This window comes from Haliotis rubra, unplaced genomic scaffold (assembly GCF_003918875.1).
Source record: "Haliotis rubra isolate DU_JTF1 unplaced genomic scaffold, ASM391887v1 Scf51, whole genome shotgun sequence".
In the NCBI taxonomy this organism is placed as follows: domain Eukaryota; kingdom Metazoa; phylum Mollusca; class Gastropoda; order Lepetellida; family Haliotidae; genus Haliotis; species Haliotis rubra.
This window is the reverse complement of record NW_025767202.1, coordinates 1327631-1346731: the sequence shown is the minus strand read 5'-3', so window position 1 is coordinate 1346731 and position 19101 is coordinate 1327631. Positions and strand designations below refer to the sequence as shown.

Sequence of the window (19101 nt, the reverse complement as noted above, 5' to 3'; positions counted from 1 at the left end):
GCAGTTCTTTCCCAAGACAAACCCTTCCTTAAAACCATCTGACCCTTGCCCCGCCCGTCTACCTTCAAGAGGTCCCTCCCGCCCATATTAGCAAGGCCACCCATTTCATGCTCATGAATGATCGTTCCCCATTATCCCCTCTATCCTCTCCCAGTTTATCGTAACATACGAGCTCGTCTAACACGCCCTCCCCTCCATCCTCTGCAAAGCTCGTCTCAGGTAAACTGCCACTGATGTTTACAGGGTGTTAATGGGGAGCTACCTGGCGGAACATCGGCCGATCAGGTGATGGTGAATCACAGACTGCTGGCACTGGGTCCAAGTGGTGATCCATGAGTCACGTGCCGTGTAGCCAGCGCAGAAACAGGTGCTCAAACACACGCCACTTAGGCAGGGAATCTTCCTGTCTGTTTCTGGTCAGGAGTGGCATTGTTTCCCTCAACACAGGGATGGATCATTTGGTTACATATCGCGTCTGTTTCATATTCCCTGACTAGATATTTATATTTGTTAAATACATTTAATAAGATTAGGTTGTATTAATATCTATCTAATATATGGCGTCACGATATGGCTGAAATATTGCCGGTGTGACGTTAAATATTGACTCACTCACTCACTCTAATATATGGATCTTTTAAAACCGGCGTCACTTAATCATATATCGGCACAAGCATTGACTGAAACAAATCTATGATCTCATGTTAGACTGTTCTTAACATGAACCTTCAGACGAACAAATACCCAACAAATTCACTAATAAGTAATCACAGTGTATATAATTACCTGCATCAAACATGTTTTCTTCAGTATCATTGTCTCTGAAAATGAAGCTATACTCTGGGATCCATTTTATTTTATTGTTCTGAGAGAATAGACCCAAATTTCAAAATGAGTTCATTTCAGAGACGAATATGGGACTTCATCAGTGAAGTTTCAAGTTTTAGATTATGTTCTTTTTGTAATACCAGCCATGATGTGTCCACCTTCAGACTATCAGTTGTCCCGTGGAGCAAGGCGATGTCACCCTTGGAGAGCCATTGGTAACTTCAGTATTTCTTGAAAGATCATCGCGATCTAATGAAAACACATGGGGTTGTTATCTGCCCACGTCATACAGACACTGAAAACAATTGGGAACTGAAATATTTTTTCCTTACGATCCTATGCAGGCACAATACTCCTTCTAAGTCAGCGCAGGTGATTCTCTCAGAACACCAGTGATTCATAAACTATTCATACAACTACCCAAACACAATACCTAAGTACAATACACTCTTCCGTCTCAAGTAAAGTCAACCCAAGGCATAGAACCCATCAGAAAACAATGTAACTGAAACTTTTAACAATACTGCATGATGATACTAAAACACGTATTTTTTAATTAACGTTACCAAAATATCATATATTGGGTGATATAAAATCTTCTATACATACACAACTGAAGGTGATAAGGGACGTGAAACAGTTGTGTGTCTAGCGTAATCTTGGCCTTGGTGGGAAGCAGCCGTCTCCAGCAGTGAGCGATTTGGCTACTGTTCAATGCCTGACAGATGGTTTTCCTCCGCCCATGTTGCTGCAGCTACTGATACCGTGAGTCAATAGCCAAGGCAACAGTTCGTGTCATCAACCCAGACTTAGAACGCAGAAAAAACGTTATGATGTTTTTGTACATAACCCATCTTTCATCGGGGGCATGGCACGTTCATGTACAGTGTTGATGTAGAAGTGTTGACACATTCACCACTGGTTTCTCAATAAAGTGGGAACATTTTCTATCAGAAATTAATAACTTGTAGAATGATTTGGCAACTATAAATAGGACCATACAGCATCTGGTTTAATGCAGCAGTTATGGTCTTTGACATACCAGTCACAATTTCAAAGTTTTCACATTGAAGGAACGGCATTGCAAAGCATATTTATGGTATCATCTCATCTCCCAAATGTCCCAGAAAAATTTGAAAACGTTCCACGCCTTAATTACACCCATGAAATGGTACAGATTTGCCCTGTCTGGTGCCTAGTTGCACGGTAAACATCTCAGAAAATCACTATAAATTTATACGAATAGTGAAAAACGATTGCCGAAAATGATTCAGCATGTCTATCACATATCTGTCTTGCCGACTGACTGTACCTCACTCCTAGTAAGTCAGCCATTGTTGTAGAATCAAAGTGGAGGGGTTGTTTTAGTGAAGTGAATTACTTAGACACTAGTTAGGGGAATGTAAACGTATAGTCAGGGCTTGATGTGAAGTGTAGGGCTCACATTTTACTGATTCTAATAGGCATTTTAATGTGCAAGTCAGTAGAAACAGGAAGGTTGCATCTTCACCCCGCATTGCAAAACACACTCGGCAATAAACCGGTCACGTGCCGACATAGAAATCACGCGACTTACGCGCTCCAATCAGAGCCGGCAGACCGGAAGTAGTGTTCCACGCGCGACAAGGGTCAGGAGTTAGGAAAATTGTTTAGGTGATGCAGGAAATTGGTTTAAAAGTAGTGCAATGTGAGAATGAAAGAATTTGGACTGCCCAGTGTTAGAAGTGAGATTATATAGCATACAGACACTTTAACAGTTTATATCTTTCTACATTTCTTTAGGGCAAATTCCATCAGCAAAGAAGTGTGCTCGAATATATAGCTTGGGCTGGTGCTTTCTTCATGTAAACAAAAGTGAACTTAGACGTATGTTTCAGTATAAGTGCATATTTTTCTTGCAGATAAAGGTTACACGCTTCCAGGAGTTCCCTGTTCATGTACTGACCTCAAAGTATATGTTTAAATTGTCCCTTTTCCTCTGCGTAAAAAACATAAACTTTGCTACAGCTGTTGTAGAATGCAAGAACAATGACACATATTGATAAAAAATGTCATTATAAATCATAAACTTGTGTAACTTTGCTGTGCAATTCACACGTTAAATGCAAACTAAATGTTTTGGCCTACGTATAGACACACAACCATCACTATATAGTTAAGAAAATAGCATTGGTTTGGTGCAATGCGATGTCAAATTTGTTACCAAGATCTGGACGAGAACTTGTAATATTGGCCAAAAGAACTTAATCTTTATAACATTTTAAGTACTTCAGCATCAAATTTTCTCCTTTTCCATCTTGTTTTTGGTGTTGGTTAAGGTAATTTCCTTCACTTTTCAACTCCTTTTCCCAAACGATATTTTAATGATGCATTGAATTCAATTTTCTGCATTGTTATGTCTTAAATTCACCAACAGTTCGTCTCATCCCGACGAAATAAAAACACAGCGCTTCATGTTTTTCGGAGGATTTTTTCAAAGACATGAAAGTTCCATTTCCCGTTTCTGTGAACAAATCAAAACACATCTAACCGCACGGCTGATATTTCCAACAGTGCAATTTCTTCTCTGTAAACCATCGCGGCTTTAATATCGCCATCTGTTCGGCCGCCCTGGTAACGCCCATTGGATTATACTGAATGACTTTTCCAGAATATATTTCAGCTATCAGGGCTTGTTTTTGTGCCCCCTGTAGCATTCGCCATGTCTTCAGAGACGTATAAAGACAGATGTAACACACAATTAAGACGGCATTGAAGTAAAGGTTTTTTAGAATAACATAAAAACGTATTTTATCTTGATTTGCACTTGTAATTTATGAAGAAAGGGGAGATTCTGAGCAGGATCACACGGCCAGTTATATATTAATGATCACTAAATGATGCGTAAGTATGATGATGATGATGGTGTTATTACTTATCACTGTCATGGTAATATACTCATTTTAATCAATTTTAAGGGATCATGTTTTTATTTTGTCTTGTGAAAATGTAAAAGGGCTAATGTATTTGAAATATTTAATCACCGATATGGTTTTGGATAACACACGTCTTGTGTATGGCATCAAGCGGCGTTTCGGTGTAGATTCTCACACCGTTACCAAGTTAAAACATCCATAAGAAATCTCTGCTAACAGCACAGTGTATTGTACAATTCTGACCTCATCATGAGTATGTATTTGTTTCAGCAGTATTAATGAGTACGATGATGATTTAAACAATCGAGTCTGGACCAGACAATCCAGTGATTGTCACCATGTGATACGATGACAGAGCATGTGTTTATGAATCAATATGAAATAGTGATGATATTAGGTGTTCGCGAAAAGGTGAGCGTATCCTGCCCCACAACTGATGTGCGAAAACATTACGAAAGAAACTGTGACAGTTTGTGTACATGTGAACTAGCTCAATAAGCATACTTGATAATGGAGCAACAAGCCTCACAGAATCTGTGACAATACATAGCTTTAGCTTTGAGCATATATATTGGAGAATCGTTCTATTTAGAACCAATGACAATATACATACGTACATGACACAGAATTTTCAAAATGAAAATTCATTATATGTATTCATGCATAATGTGGATATTTATTATCACCACTACTTTATGAGTGGACAAAGCATGTGTAGTTTGACATCGAAACTTATTACAAACTATTAAACTTGTCTTGTCTATTAATGTCTTTATCGCTGTGGTTTTACTTTGTACATTCCAAACAATAAAATCGTGTATATCTCATTCAATTTAGAGTTACACACCTAAAGTAAAGTCAACCCCATGCTTTTTACAAACGATGCCTAACATCTTAAAATGAGCTATAATTACAAACAGCTATGTAATATTGTATGTGCGAAATCACTGGTTGCACAAACATAGACGGGTGTTGCCGTAATTAAGATAAACACATACTGTAATGATAGTCACTTTTGGTGAAGCAAACGGTGATGTATTGCTCTCATTAACTGTTCTGTCATGTTTAATTCAAATTATAAATACGCCAAGACATTCTAAGTAGCGTAATAATTTGATAGAGTTTCTTAAGTGAATAGCTTGTCATCCACACTCACACAGATCACCTGGGGGTGTCTTCTATGGGGTCAGGTTTGCTCATTAACTGTTGTGTCGGTTGCTCGTTTTCGATGGTTGGAAATGATACAAAATATAACATATGATATACTTAGGGAAACGCCCCTTTTTCATAGGATTCAGTTTCACTTCTTAACTGTCTTTCCACAATGACCATGAAATAAACGTAGCCCAGTCTAAATGGACGTCCAAATGGAGGCACGTACCAGAACGATTCGTTCTATCCATGTTGTCGTTACGTGTCAGTAACTGATTCGTTCCTTTCCCACTTTTAACGTAGTTTTACTAACTTCTTTTTATACTTCGTAAAGACATATACATGTATATTTGACACGCGCCATGTTGGCGTCTGGTTCTACGTCGTGTTACAGTATGCGTTGGACAGAAAACGTAACAGAAGACAGAAAAACAACCACTGGCACTGCAAAGTGTTAGGAGATTAATTGTTATGGTGAATTGATTTCATTATCATTAATGCGTATTCATGATACTGTATCATTCAAAATGGCTTACATAATTGTAAATGTGTTCATTGTTATCATATCGCTATTTTATTCAAAACATTTCTTATATTTAGAAGGTTTAAAGAGTTAGATTGATTGTGATTAAGGGGTTTAACAAAAGACTAAGTCGATTCTAAAGATGATTTCTTTCTGAAAACTAAACAGTTGTTTCCAGTTTCTTGTTTGTTTTCAATCCCCCAAAGTGAAGTTCAGATGCTTAAAGTCGACAGGAAGTGAGGTGCTTACACAGCATCTAGGTCTTCCTTGACAGGTGGTCACGGAGGAAGACGTGGTCAATTTGGCTATGAAGACGATTGTTGGAAGGAGGGGATATTTATTATCGAATGGCGTCTGTAAAGGAGTTATTAGACTTGTGCACAAGTCTCTAAGGTTATAGCTAATAACTTAAATGATAATTTCTAAAACAAATAACAGACTGGTGTCCTTAGAGTCCCGTCTTTAAGTGTCTCTTTAAAGGACAGAATTACTATACTATGGGCTTCGTATTCAGTACAGCCTTGGAGCTAATCACACTCTGCACACTTGACCACTAAATGTAGAATAGCTTATAATGCCTGCATAGACTTGTGAACATGGTTCAACTGTGACGGAAATCTCAGGTCTCTCACACAAGAGAGCTGAGAATAGGCTGATAATGATGAGTCTAATGGGATGATGACTTAAATATATATGTGCTCTGTGTTCTGAACCAGAGAACTACAATTACAATCAATGCATCAAGGATACTGGGGTTGCATTCCTTACTTCATTCAACAGAAGGTATCCCTACCTCCAGTGACACATACACACAGACCACTTTGTCTCAAACACAAAATATGTTGGTATTGCATAATTAGACCTACTGGGAATTGTCGGCAGTTTCTCCAGGCATGTGAAGTTATACATGTTTACGCCGCAGAGTGTGAACGTAAACTGTGTCTATGAAGTGTGTGCTACTGACTGCTAGTCCAGTTGAAACATTCCGCTTCATGTGCCGCTAAAATGGAAACAGTTGTCGATGTTGAATAATGGATAACAGTCAAGATTATATCAAGAGCTTATCTATTGCGAACATCTAGTAACTGCAACCGTCATTGCATTGAAATAGATGACAATCAAATGTATTGATATGACAAAGATATGGATAAAACTCCCATACCTTACAGATTAGGCACATACATTTTGTGTCTTCGCTCAGGGCGCTAAGGTTTTAAGAACAGATGCTATTTTGTACATCGTATGCTCCCACTAACTTTTCCCCTTGATAAACATTATATGTTTATTTACAATAAACATAGACCTTCCGCATGTTGGAGATGCACGTGGCTGCACTTTTTTGTCATTATCTCACGAGCAAATGACATATCCATTATCTTGGAATATAGCTTCCCTGGACTGTACCTTTTGCAACGGATGACCCAGGGGTCTCAACTCGTGAGCTATGCAGTGTTGTTTCCCTTTCCCTCCAGGATCTGCAGATCTCAGGTTCAAACCCTAATTTGGACTGACTATGAACCATGGTTTGTCATCACTCTACCCAAACTCACCAATGAGTTTCATGACTCTGGTAATTATCTAAGAATATATGCTTTCAATTCGTAGGAAACTCAAAAAACAATGTAAGATAAGTATGATATGTTTTGTATCCAGATATACGGAATGACCACCAACTTGACAGCAGATATTAACGCAGCATCTGCTACTGACCAGCTATACGATGTGCTATGATATGAGATTGCAGGAACGGGCACTGAAGAAATGAAACAGCAGGAGTGACATGGCGTCTCTCAAAATCTTTTAGTCTGACATGTTAAACTGGGCACTTAAACACCACATGGTCTCAGTGAGGATTAGACTTCCCAGCCCTCCCTATCATTGATGTTTGACTTACTTTATTCAAGTAATGTGGATCCACATGATTATACAAATCAGCTATTTACACGAACCTATGAAGCAGACACCGGGTGTTCTCAGAAAGTGTTTCACGGTCCTGCTAAACGCCCCGATCGTGCGCCAACCTCTATGGCCATCTGTGAAGGCCAAATGTGTGGCAGATTTCTCAGGTCAAAAGTCCCGTTACAGCCAGGGGCATTTTGAGATAAAATGTCCGAAAATATGTATGTTTTTGAAAGTGCAATTACTCACTCAGCGCAGCGCAGATTTTTATGCCGATGGAATTTCGCCAAAGAGCTTTTAATGGAAGTTTTATGAACTATTTAGCACTGCCAACGTACGTTCCTGGGATATGGCTTCCATCATCACACTTGTCACAGACCTGCCAATGCTGCAGATTATTTAAAAGTGTTTAACCTACAACTGTTAGTAATGAGTCCCATGATGCGATACATTGATATAGTTGTCTAAAGACCATGATGTAATGTTGATTAATGCCAGTGTAGCTCTGAAATACTTCAATGATTGAAAGTTGAAACACCAAACGTTGAAGAGTCCAATATGCTGCTTGGCGTCTGTGGGTTTAGACTCCAGTGAATAGAAAATAATGACGTCTATTAGTGAGTGGGATTTTACAGCGCATTACCAACATTCTCGTCAAGGAGGGGGCAACAAGGGGGTCACTCATTGTAACCATCTGGGGAATCGAACTCTGGCCTTATCGGACAAAGAACAGCTTCAAACACTAAGTTACCCCCTTATTGTCCCTGCGTTAAGGTAAAGGGGGATTATATTACGAAACTGATTTCATCCGTGTTGTCAGATCATGGTGGCTATCCACAAAGCGTTCGTAACTTTACGACCTGTCGTAACTCAACTGTTAACCGGGTAGCCTAGTGGTTAAGGCGTTCGCTCGTCACGCAGAAGACCCGGGTTGGATTCCCGACATGAGTACATTGTGTGAAACCCATTTCTGTGATATTGCTGGAATATTGCTAAAAGCGGCGTAAAACCCAACTCACTCTCTCACTCACTCACTATTGTTAACCAGAGGCTTACGAATATCGTAATGCTACGAACGTTTTGTGGATCGGGGCCCACGTCTGTTACTTTACATTCTGCGTCAGCCAACCAACACTGGATGGCAGTGGTATATGCAGTTGACATATAGACATATGAGAGTGTGTCATATGATGTGCATTGTCCAGTATTGATGCTCCATGTTTTCACAACATCTCTGGAATAATTCTGAAATTACAACCCAAATCACTCACTCACACTATGTACGTAAGATATCATACATCTGAATACACCCGTGGATACTTAGTCTATTGTGTAGACCATCGGCCTCCCACATATAATACGCTGTAACATATGTTATATTTGGGACTACACTTTATTAGTAAAGTACAAATTCTAGTACTTTTGGGGGGTTGAATCCCATCCGGAACCCACACCATCAGAGTCAGGCACCAAATCGCCAGCACAGAAAGTCAGCCGCCTAACCCGCTCAGCCACCGTGACTTCCACAAAAATGGAAGTCGGACAACTTGTAGTCTATACTGCGGGCTTTGTGTACCCCTCTGATCAGTGTAAGTGCGATTTGGAGCCTGACTCTGAGGGTGTGGGTTCGAATGCAGGATGGCACTCAACCCCCCCCCCCCAAAAAAAAAAAGTACTAGAATTTGTACTTTACTAAGAAAGTGTAATCCCAAATATAACATATGTTGCATTTGACCACTTTCTAAACGGCATTGTGTAATCATATAATACGCTGGTTACATTTTATTTTTGAAACGTACACGCCAGTCAATAACCAGTCTCTATTATTAACAGAAACAGAATTCACTGGTAAAGAAAAGGCCAAATAAATACCAGGTCATATTCTATTAATTCAATCAGTAATGACACCAGGTGTTCGCCACAACGATGGCCAGGGCCTGCTCTACCTGTGACTCACACAACATGGGTATAGGTACCCATTTAAGGGTTGTCTCCACAGTGTTCCTGCCGTGCAACGCCGCGCTTAAACAAATGGCATGACGTTCACAATGCATAAATGTAGGTGATACCTTGTTTAGCAATGGAACTCACGGAACATAATTGCAATATCAGTAAAGTAAATGGTTTATGTGGCAAGAACATTTGCGAGGGGATGATGAGTTGGTGTGCCAGACTTTCCAGACTCTTGGAACCAAACGCTCAAAGAAACTTGAAACACATGTTAACATTAAGAACAACAGTCTTGGTGGGATGTGTCTAAACATCGGAAGATTGTGGGCAAATACCTATAAACACATAACGTCACTGATCGACGCCAAGGGCAACAACTCCAACCAAGGACAGTTAAGTCAGAAGCAATTGATCGCAATTTGCCATTCAGATACGGGATCAGGCTCAGAAGGTGTGACATCGCCTACACAGATGGCAATTTAAGTGTACAACGTCAACGTAACACTCCGAACTGCACGTCGCTGATCAAGTTTCAAATGACCACACTATCCGAAGGAGCCAATCCACTACAAATGACTCGCAAATGGGTTCATATTATATAAAGTATCGACTTGAACAACAATGGTCGACTCGTTACACTGGGGTGTGGGCTAGCCTAGTGTTTAAAGCGTTTTTTTTCGTCACACGGAAGACCCGGTTTTGATTCACCACACCGTGATAAGCCCATTTCTGGTGTCAACTGCCGTGATATTGCTGGAATATTGCTAAAGAACCACGGATTATTTAACCAACTAACACATAGGCCATAATTAGTCATGTCATCCTTTGTAAAACACAAAAAATTAACGAACAGCACAGACCGTTTACTATAGTCGTATGAAAACATCGTGTGTTTTAAACTTCTTGTGAATATGATACAACACGAGGTCTCTGCAATTCTAGAGTTTATTCACTCAATAAATATAGCAAATGCGACAAAACATTGTAAAACTACAGCATGTAAATCTCGTAAGTAAATTATGTATATAATAAAGTAAAAGGTGACAATAAAATGCTACCTTTCTTAAAAAGTTCCCAAAAAAATTAAAAGATGGACACATTTGATTGGATGGAAAAATACAAATGGTCTTTGTCAGACTCCCAGTTATAATTAGTGAGCACGCACGGCAATAAAACTGTACTTCATACCACAGAACATGAACTTCAATACAGAGCATATACGAACTTAAATATAGAACATGCATGAACATTTTCATTTTTTACTATTTTTCTGAAGCTCGTGAGAAAAACATTAAATATTATATTTTAATAATTTTAATAATACCAAAAGTACAAGGGAATTAAATCAAATATTCTGTTGAAATGAAATACAGTTTTATGTCTTTAAACCTGCAGACAGGAATGTCTCATCATAAATGCGCGCTTATGATGATTATGATGGAAATGACAGTGTATATCCAAACCCTGAATATTTGAATGCCAATAAATACTACTTTATAGAAATGTCTCACGACAGAGTTAATTACCTATGTTTTGTCATAGCTAGGATATACACTGTTAGGCATTGATGAGATTCAGCACTTATAATTTATGATGTTAATGACACGTACATACACACGTTATGGCAAAAGATCTGGTGAAGGTTATCGTTTGTTCTTGTATGTATACAAGTATGTCATATGTCGTTCAAATGGACAGTATCGTGGGTTGAAATGGGTAATAATGGATATACCATGTATCAAAATTTCATCAAATATGTCATATTACAGACTCAGATAATTTCAACCTTTAACTCCAGATCTTTCTTGTTTCTTGTTTCCTAGAAATTGTTTCCACACGGAATCAGAATGATGAAAAATAAATAAGGGGTGAATTATTGGAAATCCTCATTCAAATAACACCCTTGTATTGAGACATGTTTCCACAAATAATTTAAATAAATAGGGATAAATTATAGAAGAGGGTGGATAAATTATTTGTTTCAGCTTTGTCTTTCCGAACTGCCAACTAATAATCGTTAGAAAGACAAAACTAAAACTGCAATGTTTTGACTATATATTATAACACTCGTTTTCACGCACAAAACATTTTCAAACAAACATGCATTGATAAATAAATAAATAAAAATGCTGGGTGAAAGGGAACGATACACGTATTTATATGTGAAAAGCTCCACAAAACCATCAACACACGTTAGACCCCTAAATACGTTTACATACAGTAGTTCACATTCTAACCACAATGATGTACATGTTATGTGTAATCTAATTATCAAAAATAGAAATTAATTGCATAGGAATATTGTGAGTTTGACTCACTATAGTAAGGCGAGAGACAGCAAAAAGGAATGCAAAGACATCTTAAAGCAAAGTGTCATGGGTAGTAATGACGTATTAATGACGCAATGATGACGTAATGGTGACGTAACACCGGAAGTTATCAATTAGTTTTGTCAATGTCTTTTAGGAATGTTTGCTTTTATAATATTGCCAAAATCGTCACTTTTAGAAATGTTTACGAGACACACGATTTGATGAATTAATAATGAGGGATACATGATTACAATGACGTATGTTTTGTGAGATGAATTTCAGCATATGCCCGAGAGGAGAATAGTTTAGCGTCCTGTAGACGGGTAGCATTTGGATGCTTAAGTGTGAAAATATACTGTTGAAATTGTCACAGAATATGTTCAGTTCAATATCGAATTGCTGGTTATGAATGACATAATTATATAAAATCCTGTCAATACTTTCTAAACTAGCTAGAACAATAACAAGCAGAAAACGACTACGTGACTAAAACAATATGGTAATAAATATTAAACTGTCTCTTAATTTGGTAATAAATTCCATTTAACGTTTCTCATAAAAAATCTTCACAAGGCATAATTTATTTCTACATTAGCACTCGATTTTGCTATTATCATATAAATATCAACAATTGAATCACAAAACGTACGCAAATAAATAATGAATAAATAAATTCATTTTCCAGCAGCACAGGACACCAAAAACTGTGTCAAACTTAAACAAGATGGCGTGTCAGCCAAGATTCTTTGACTGATGTGTCGATAGCAACGAGAACACACCACACAAAATCCAAACAGTTTGAAGACAAGGGCACTTGCTGGACAAAAAGCATGAATGACACGTTCAACCTATTAGCGTCAGTCCTATAAGTCTTACAGTTTCACTGCACTCCAGCATCAGGACCATTAGAACGGCTTGGACGGTTAGTATTCAAAGGCACTGTCGGATCAGTCACTTCGGCACAGTCATGGTGACTACCATGCATTGAGTCACAAAAAAAACAATGATTTGGTCGGTTTCTGATGAACGGACGTAAAGGCAAAGCATACAAAAATAGTTTTTGGCTGATTCTCTTTGAGAGATGATGATTTAGGGACGGCACTGTGATAGCTAGATGATTCTTTGGTCGTTTGGTCCACGGTTACGAGGCAGATGTGTATGCCTTCTTATGGTTTAATGCCTGAATCTCTGGCCCCGCATGCAGGAGGACTCTTCGTGTTTGTAAAGGTAACTCTTGAGGGCAAATGCTTTGCCACATCGCCCACAGACGTAAGGCTTCTCTGTTGAATGAGTCTGGATATGCGCACGTAGGTTGGACTTGTCAGCGAAAGCTTTGCCACATTTCTGGCAGGCAAATGGCTTCTCTCCTGTGTGTGTGCGAATATGGCCTTGAAGAAGCCAAGGACGACTGAACTTTTTGCCGCAGTAGGGACACTCGCAGCCTTGGTTGTGAGTGCGGACATGCATGCTATAGGCAGGCATAGATACATACACCTTCTCGCAGTGAGGACACTTTCTGGCCTTCTTGTCGTTTACACTTCGATGTGTCTGCCTGTGTCTTGCTAGGTTGCTTGAAGTACTGTATCTCTTGCCACAGTCTACACAAATATAGTTGTCTGGAGACTCGGGACTTCTTGGTGGACTCAAAAGAAGCTCGTTCAGCGATCTTCGAGCTTCAAACTTGCTGACATCTACGAAAGTTTGTTTTTCAGCATCCAGAGGATACTCTGCTGCCTGGTCAGGGATGTCTCGACACGTGCTCTTCCTTGGGCTCTGGGTCATCAGGTCGTACAGTAGGGACACGTGGGCCCTGCAGTCACCCCAGCCATAGTCGAATTCCGACTGGATGTCCACCCGAGTGTCAGTGCGCGGAGAGCCGGAGCAGCTGCTGGCATCACTGTCACTGCCATCATCTGAAGATACGCTCTTTGGGGGCTTGTCTGGAAGTAAACAAATGGAGTCATATAAGTGGGTTACATAAGCACGTCACTTTTAGTTATGGTACAGAACAATCTACAGATATGGTAATGGAACTGGATTCTTAGACCTAAGAGATTCACCCAGGCCATAGACAATAAATCAAATTGAGTCCAACTCACGTCCAACTCAGGATCTAGTTTGCCTCGGCTCTGGGAATCAAGAAATAGACGATTGTTCTGGTTTCTATTTGTATTTTTACATCTGTACAAGTTTATATTTTCATAAAAGATAACTGCCTTGGGCTAAATGTCAGTCTGACCAAACCACTGCAAGAATGTTAAGAGCAAAGACACAATAACTTGTTCATTTGGAAGGTCGAATCATGAGTGAAATTATTCAACAATTAGCAATCACTGAAGTTACGTTCATGTAAAAGCAAAACAGCTTTTGAAATAGCATCATTTGTGGCTAACGTAACATTAGCTATTTGTCTTCTAGGTTTCACGTAAAAGATAATATGCTATGAATAAAAAGTCTTGCTGTAAAAACATCGAAAAAAGACTAGACACCAAAGTGATGCTATTCTATTACATCTGACAACACGATGACTCCGAGATAAAACACACACAGATGCTTAAAATGTTTCGAAATCTCAAAGAAAACCCATCAGTTGACAAAACGTTTTGATGTGAGATAACAAGTCCATCTTTAAACAATTTCCTTTCATCACAAACCAAACAGAAAAAGCAAAACCTTCCTCAAAGTTCTAATGAAAAACAGACTGTTTCCTCTTAGCAATACATATTTTGACAATCTCCCAGATCCCTATTTCATTTGCTTTCGCCATTTTTCTCAACACCATATCCCCTTTAATGTTGAGGTTCGCAACATATCAATGCCAAAACCTAATGTCCTTTCTGGTAATGAATGCCAAATCTATCACTGTTAGTGTGTATGGGCGATTTCCGCAGGAAATGGTGTTCTTAATCCCTGCCTCGTACCGGTGTCAACAGTTGGGGAACATTTTGCAACCTGCGTGCCACTTTTACAGAAAGGCTAAACATGAATTAAAAGGTAAGATGGCCTGCAGCTGTGTTTGGTCATGAGGTATGAAGTAAATAGAATCCTGCCGAGGAACCGTTACTCTTGGGAGGTAGAGTCGAATTAAAGACTGGAACCATTCTGAACAGAACAAAGGAAATCTTTGATGTCTTCACAATTGGTTGTTTGTGGAAATTTTTTTAAGTAAATATATTTGCCATTGTGATGTGAATAATGTTTGACTTATTACATAGCTACAGATTACAGAGAGCTGAACTTCCTGAAAGAAATATATACGGTGATGGGACGTTAAGGTCTCGGCAAACAACCTTCAGAAAACAAAGCCAACACAGTATCACTATTCTTCGTCTAATGTTTCCTCAAAAATGTGTTTATTTAGCACTGACATAAAATTCTGTAAAAGTATGCATCTTAACAGGGTGTAGTTTTCGCTTAAGTGGATTCATGTTTTTCATTTTAAGATAACTCTCCAAGTGCTCACTTAGAACAACATCAGACCGCGTGCTCTTGTTTTCAAACGTGAACCAGGAGATGCTGTTATCATTGTATAGCTGTCCTGATTTCAGCCCGATCACTAAAGTCCATTAAATATAAACCATCATGAAATATAATTATCCATGATAACACTAATCTTCTTGTTGATGTTTCACAAATCAATAACACGCTAAAGCACAGTAAGATAATTGCCTACATGATTAGCCTATATCACGAAACTTCATCGAATTTCTGTTATACCACATCCAAAACATTGAAGCCCTCCTTGGTATCTTTCCCCGAGCAATCAAAGATGCTAATTGCGGCCCGGACTGACCAAAGTGACCATAACCATGACCTCAGATGCTCCTGTGTTACTCCTACAGAAGCCACAGTGTGATATGTTGCAGCTGCCAACATGAAAGGAAGGATGATGTTTTGGAAAGTTGATATTTGACCCACATGTGCGCTGGCAGGTGGGACTTTATAATTATGGGTCATCCAAACAAATTCCACCCACACTTTACTATCGAGGAAGGCTTGGTGGCGCCTGGGGTGATTTTCTTATCTTCAGTGTCTTACTGAAGTGCAGGTGGTCTCGACAAACCTTTGTCTTTGAGGACTCCCATTGAAGATATGGAATAGGAGTGACCCTTCAACTCGTACACAGAATGAAGCGAAATATATCTTACAAAAACACCCACGTGGGCTAGACTACTTCATATGTCTACAAAATGGTTATAGTTTTTTTAAATAAATATCCACATGCACTTACATATGGTAAATACCAAAGTGAATGTGTTTGTGGATATATGTAGAAATATTAACAAAGACACTTCTGAAAGTCTTCTATCTGGGAGATAGTTTGAATGTCAGAAGTTACGTAGAGGCCAATGAAAGAATAACACATGCTACAACCATCATCCCTATAGTTACAGTCACATTAATGCTTCTAGCTTTACTGATGACATATCACTGTTACTTGTTATCCATTTTAATATCGAAACAGGAATGTTGTAATTTTGAGATGAAACTAATGGCACAACACCTAAAGCTGGACATCCTAGCTGTTATTTAACAAAACTGTCTAGTAATTGTAAGTAACTTGACATTCAAATTTCTGGAACTATTCTCAGTTTCTTTTTCTTGTGAATATTGGAAAAGTAGATGTGAAACCTGCTTCCTTTTAACCTTTTAACATTTTTGGAGTGTCACTGCCTTTAGTTGAAGGCATGGCGCGTTCCCATCGGAAGCCTAGGAATGGTCGCTTGCAAGGAGTGGATATGCAAATGAGATGAGGGTCGCGGGACGAGCATAGCAACAGGCCCAGTGACATATGGTTACCTACCGTAACCAGCAAGTGATGTTACCATCTGATGACTCCATCAACTGTTTATAGTGGCATTTCTGACAACCCAGTCAGATACTACACGCTGGGTCACACTACTGATGGATAGTATGTCAATATCACACAAGAACAACCTGTGACCGCTCTGGTGCAGATTATTATAGGGTTTTTTTCCGTTAACCATCCATATATTTTGTTTCCTCTACTCAGCATTCCACCCCAAAGGAATCTTTTTTGTGGACAATAGAGTCTGGTTATTCTGTGACAATGGCGTTACATATGTATTGGACATTCACGTATGTTACCTTTGAAAGTTTTACTATGACCTCACCAGTTGTGCACTATGGCAGTAGAAATATTAATATGCAGCAAGGGCAGATTTGAGTGAGAGTAAGTGCATGGTTATAAGATATTAATGGGATCTATATGTCGGTTCCCAGGCTTTTTTCAGTGTTATCATCTTTTCCAAAAAGAGAGCATGTTGCACCTGTTTGATGACAGAGGATTACATGTTCTATAAATATGACAGTTACGAAGCTGGTATAGAGTATTTATGCACGGATTGTCCAGAAACTCCAGTTCTTCAAACTTTCCTAAAGACATCACTACCGAATTGTTTTCTAAAATAGTCAGATGCTGACACAAGTTCAACAACCACACAAAAAGAGTGGAAGCCTAAAAATTCTTAAAATTGAAGACAAAAAACTTGACAACGTAGTGCACGTGTGAAGAGGTTTTCGGAGTATAAGAACAGACACTGTTGCAACCGCAAGACAGATCAGCTTCACACTGGAACGAAAAGCCCACATGTTCTTGTTTTTTACGTCAAAATGGATTCACTTTACCATTTAGCCAGCGGCCTATCTCCCACGACATGACAGAGGCGGTAAGAACAGAGCCCGTATCAAATGACAGCAACTCTACTGGAGACTCCATCTTCTCCAGAACAAAGAAACCGCACAGAGGACTCGGCTCGAAGATTCACAAGCCTCCGAATCTCGTGCTTAGCAGTTCTCCTCGCTTGTTAGTAGACGCGTGTGATGAATTAAATCTTCGGTTCAGAAGCACTAACTCATCGAAATATTTTCTGGCCGTTCGTTTTAGAATATATACACATGACTCCTTTTGATACTAGATCGTAATAGAAGATCACCCGGGTTAAATAACTACTTGAGATTGTTTTTGGTTCCCAGTGGAAAGGATGATTCCAGGGAAAAGTAAACAAACCAAAGACCAAACCATACGAACCATGAGTAAACTACCTGTGCCCCAATACACACTGAACCAAAAGGCATTATCGGTGCTCTCATAAAACCGTCAGTTTACGCATCTGCGTGTCCGTGTGATAAGTGGTCATAAACACCGACTTACACCTGGCCATGCATAGCCACTGACCAGGTCACCGGTGGCCATATTGCACACTATCAAAACAAACAGTGAACAAAACAGAGAGCATGGCACTTACCTTGATAGCTTGGTATAGGTAGTGTTGGTGCTTCCCTCTCCACGCGGAAATCAGAGAAATATCGCCGGTTTGTTATCATGAATATCCTAGGCATCGTGGAGAGGTGCCAACAGGCCGAACGTCAGGCGGTGGTGCTGCTTGTTGAGTGGGGGTCTTTCAGCTCGCGTGCGCACTACCCTCACGTCTGCTGCCGCTGCCCGTGATCGTCTGCCGCGGGTCTCGTCTGCTCTCAGAGAATGCAACAAGTGTCAAATGCGGCTCCTCTCCCCCAGTAGTTTTCTTGTATCTCCAGATGCGATGACTTCACGGGACGGCTTCAGGATCCATTAAAACGAGTCTACTCTACTCCAATTTCACGACTGGCCTATGGCACAAGGCACAACGGCTTAGATTTCATGCATCTTCTGTTTGGCTCGAGCTGTGCACGCGCACAGTTGCAGACGACACCCTAATGGTCTTTGGGAGTTGATTGAAAAAACAGTGGTCCCTTGCTGCCGTTTCTTGGCATGTTCAGAGTCTCCTGAGAGATATAGACTCATTTCTTTTACGCAAGCAAGCAAACGGTTATTTTATGCTGACGGGACACTCCGAGAGTCAACTTCAAGAACATTTTCCACTTGACAATGAAAATGAAAACAAACTAAATTTCTTTCAAAGTTTGTCTAAATCATGAAATTGTTTACATTGTGTGCCCCTGAACGTAACTATATTAATAGTTTATAAGTTTTCACAACCAGTTATAAAATAACAGAAATGTTCCATTTTACGAAATATGCAGTGTTTCAATGTTTTTGTACCATTTCCGGTAGATATGATTCTGTCCTAAAAGGAAATTGAAAAACATCAGACCCTGATGATATTAAATATTTTAACATTTCCAATATTTTATGACCTGTTCAAGCATTCATTAAGTGATTTTCATACATTAAGCAACAAATTATGAACATACAGATTGGTCAAGTCATCTGTAAAACTCGAGAATTATCTTTTTCATTGTAAAAACAAAGCTCATGGAACACAATTCCCATATTGTGTTTAAGAAATCATAAACTCAAAATTGAAACTGGTAGATATACAAAACCTGCAACCTTACTGTAACGACTCTGTGAAATGACAATGTGTAATGTCTTAGATGATAAGCAACACCTTGTAATATCCTATACAAAGCATAGCATAGAAAGAGAATCACTTCTACAAACAATCCTTAATCACGATTAAGAATTTGTTACACTCTGTAAAAATAAGCAATTCTT

General features: G+C 39.2%; 1 protein-coding gene across 1 annotated transcript; it reads right to left on the bottom strand.

The window, feature by feature from the left end:
• Nucleotides 1–10198: 10198 nt before the first annotated feature.
• On the bottom strand, nucleotides 10199–18119 carry LOC124292240 (transcriptional repressor scratch 1-like). The gene is made up of 2 exons (XM_046729293.1): nucleotides 17849–18119; nucleotides 10199–13519 (listed from the first exon to the last, which is right to left on the bottom strand). Exons 1-2 carry the CDS (start codon nucleotides 17940–17942, stop codon nucleotides 12753–12755), a joined length of 861 nt encoding a protein of 286 aa, XP_046585249.1. The 5' UTR covers nucleotides 17943–18119; the 3' UTR covers nucleotides 10199–12752.
• Between the last annotated feature and the right edge of the window lie 982 nt (nucleotides 18120–19101).

Bases quoted from the DNA above. Each gene is read 5' to 3' on its own strand.
- LOC124292240 (XM_046729293.1), bottom strand. From the start codon at position 17,942: ATGCCTAGGATATTCATGATAACAAACCGGCGATATTTCTCTGATTTC. The intron at 13,520-17,848 runs GTAAGTGCCATG...GTTTACTTCCAG, and splicing joins ACCTATACCAAGCTATCAAG to ACAAGCCCCCAAAGAGCGTA.